Source organism: Psammomys obesus, unplaced genomic scaffold (assembly GCF_907164565.1).
Source record: "Psammomys obesus unplaced genomic scaffold, mPsaObe1.curated_primary_1811, whole genome shotgun sequence".
Classification (NCBI taxonomy): Eukaryota; Metazoa; Chordata; class Mammalia; order Rodentia; family Muridae; genus Psammomys; species Psammomys obesus.
In genome coordinates this window covers 26,669,643-26,672,110 of record NW_026596051.1, presented here as the reverse complement: position 1 = coordinate 26,672,110, position 2,468 = coordinate 26,669,643, and the positions used below count along the sequence as shown (strand labels likewise).

Here is a 2,468-nt window from a genome sequence, read left to right as displayed (position 1 = left end):
CTGTGAGGGCCTTTTCCTTTTCCAGCCTGACAGGTGGGCAGAAATGAGTTTTTGGCCATTTCCTGAGCTTTTTCTACTTTTCAGACAAAAATTCTCTATTTTTTTTAAGCATAGATTATATGAACGGTATAGTCATCATTTTTGATGCCATACCAAACCCTGTACAATTTATTGTTTTATTGTTTACTACTGCTGTTTTCTGAAGAACAGAATAAAGGTGAAAAGCAAGAAGTAAGCAATATGGACTGATAGAGAGGAATGCTGTGAACGGGAGAAAAGAGGGGCCTATGACTGAGATGAAAATTGAGTTAGTAAAGAGAGAGAGAGAGAGAGAGAGAGAGAGAGAGAGAGGAAGACTCTGGCCTCCCACCTTGGGCAACTTGCTTATCTGTCTGAGTCCTATCTGTCCCAGTGGTACCTGTGTTATGTTGACAGCTCTGTGCTAGGCTCCTTTGTGGATTAAGAGGCAATGAGAATGAAATCCTGGGGCACTGTTTAACACCTAGTAAGTGGCAAGTGAGCATGGGCTTCTCCTCTGCCTTTACCTATAGCTTTCTTTTCTACCTTGTAAAAACCATGTTGTTTAATACACCATTGAAAGTCACTTTATTTTTGTTAAAAACAAACAAACAAACAAACAAACATTGGGTAAATGTGTCCTGTGTGCCGGCCCTGTGCCACTGAACTCAGCCATGATCCATACCTTCAGTCTTGCAGTCTATAAAATCTGCATCTCATCCCTTCCCACCCTGTTTTACTTGGTCACATCAAGTTCAATGACCTCCCCAACCTTTGTGAGTTCCTGGGGCTTTTCCTCATGAATTTCCTCCTCTATTTCCCACAGCCGCACCCAAGCCCAATATGTTAAACCCTGTGCATGTTCAACTCTGAGTCAACACAGCTTTTCATGACACTTTCATGACTCCTACAAAATCCTTTCACGGTTGGTGATCATCAGTGCCCAAATAAATTGTGGGTAGAAACTGAACTCTCTCTGGAGCTAGAAAAGGAGTTCGTGATTATTTTAGTCAACAATTTCTAGAGGGGAAGAGTGGCTTTTCCAAGATTAAACTGAGGGCTGAGAAAGGGGAAAGTCCCTAGTGGATGCTATTTAAATTCCTCTGATTGTATCTTGTCAATTCTATAAGGCCTCAGGCTTTCTCACTCCCCGTGGTAATGGTCAGGATTTTGTAGGTACTCTGTGCTTGTTACATGAGTAGGTGAAAGACTGAGAAAGTGAGAAACTGAGTGAGTGAAGAAGGGTCATGGGCCCATGCAGTGGGGAAGGAAAGGAATTGGAACTTTATTTGAAGTGGAAATGAGAGCAAGCCAGCTGCTTGGCAGACCTAAAGTGGGCAAGCCAGTGTCAGAGTGGAGGGAGGCAGCCTGTAGTCTCACACTATTGGGTGCTGCCACTCAGTCACCTGCCTTTGTTAAACAGGTGTCCACCCAGCCGACTCCATGAGAATCCACAGCCTTGTCCTGCTCTCCTTCCTTCTCCTGGCTGCTCAGGTGCTCTCTGAAAAGGTCAGAAAGAGAGCCAAGAATGCACCACATAGCACAGGCGAGGAGGGGACATCTGCCTCCTTGGGCAAGGCCCAGAATAAGCAGAGAAGCAGGACATCCAAGTCTATGACCCACGGCAAATTTGTCACCAAAGACCAAGCCACGTGCAGATGGGCTGTGACTGAGGAGGAGCTGGGTGTCAGCCTGAAGGTCCAGTGCACTCAAGCCAATCAGGAGATTTCCTGTGTTTTCGTTGGTGATCCAACAGGCTGCCTTAAACACGACCAAGAACAGACCTACTGGAAACAAGTTGCCCGTGCTCTGCGCAAACAGAAGAACATCTGTGGGAACTCCAAGAGTGTCCTGAAGACCAGAGTGTGCAGAAAGAAATTTCCAGAGTCTAACCTCAAGCTGGTAAACCCCAATGCACATGGGAACATGAATCCCAGAAAGGAGAAAGCTGAGGTCTCCCCAAGGGAGCACAGCAAGGTCCAAGAAGCTTCCTCCATGGAGCCAAACAAGGTCAAAGAGGACACCTCCCCCAGTCCAGCTGTGACCCAGACCTCGGCCATCAAACACAGAGAGTGTCAGGAGGACCCAGATGTGCTCATGCAGAGGAAGACCGCCCTGGAATTCTGTGGCGAATCTTGGAGCTCCCTCTGCACATTCTTCCTTAACATGTTACAGTCCACATCATGCTAACGAAGCCAGAGGGATCAGCCTAAGACATGCAATGTCAGAGCCCAGCTGTCTGCTGGAAACTTCCTGAGTTTCCCTCAAGATACAGACATTTGTGCTATGAGAACAAAGTGGAGTATTTAAACAGTTTTGTAACATTTTGTTTTTGTGTTGTAGAATTTGCTTTATTTTTTTTTTCCATATCCTTGGATATGCTTTTCAGAGACTCTTTACCTCAGTGTATTCTTCCATGGACCATAAACCAAGATGCCTATGAGCAGTGG

The 2,468-nt window shown here is 45.8% G+C and overlaps 1 protein-coding gene across 2 annotated transcripts; it reads left to right on the top strand.

The window, feature by feature from the left end:
- The first annotated feature begins 1,461 nt into the window (after nucleotides 1–1,461).
- Nucleotides 1,462–2,208, top strand: Fgfbp1 (fibroblast growth factor binding protein 1). 2 transcript variants are annotated; one of them, XM_055623776.1, is made up of 2 exons: nucleotides 1,462–1,995; nucleotides 2,029–2,208. In XM_055623776.1, the coding sequence occupies exons 1-2, from the start codon at nucleotides 1,462–1,464 to the stop codon at nucleotides 2,206–2,208; spliced, it is 714 nt and encodes a 237-aa protein (XP_055479751.1). The 2 variants fall into 2 exon arrangements, with proteins under 2 accessions (XP_055479751.1, XP_055479750.1); XM_055623775.1 differs by having other exon boundaries at nucleotides 1,462–2,208.
- Nucleotides 2,209–2,468: the final 260 nt, after the last annotated feature.

Coding starts and splice junctions, on each gene's coding strand:
- Fgfbp1 (XM_055623775.1), top strand. CDS start 1,462: ATGAGAATCCACAGCCTTGTCCTGCTCTCCTTCCTTCTCCTGGCTGCT.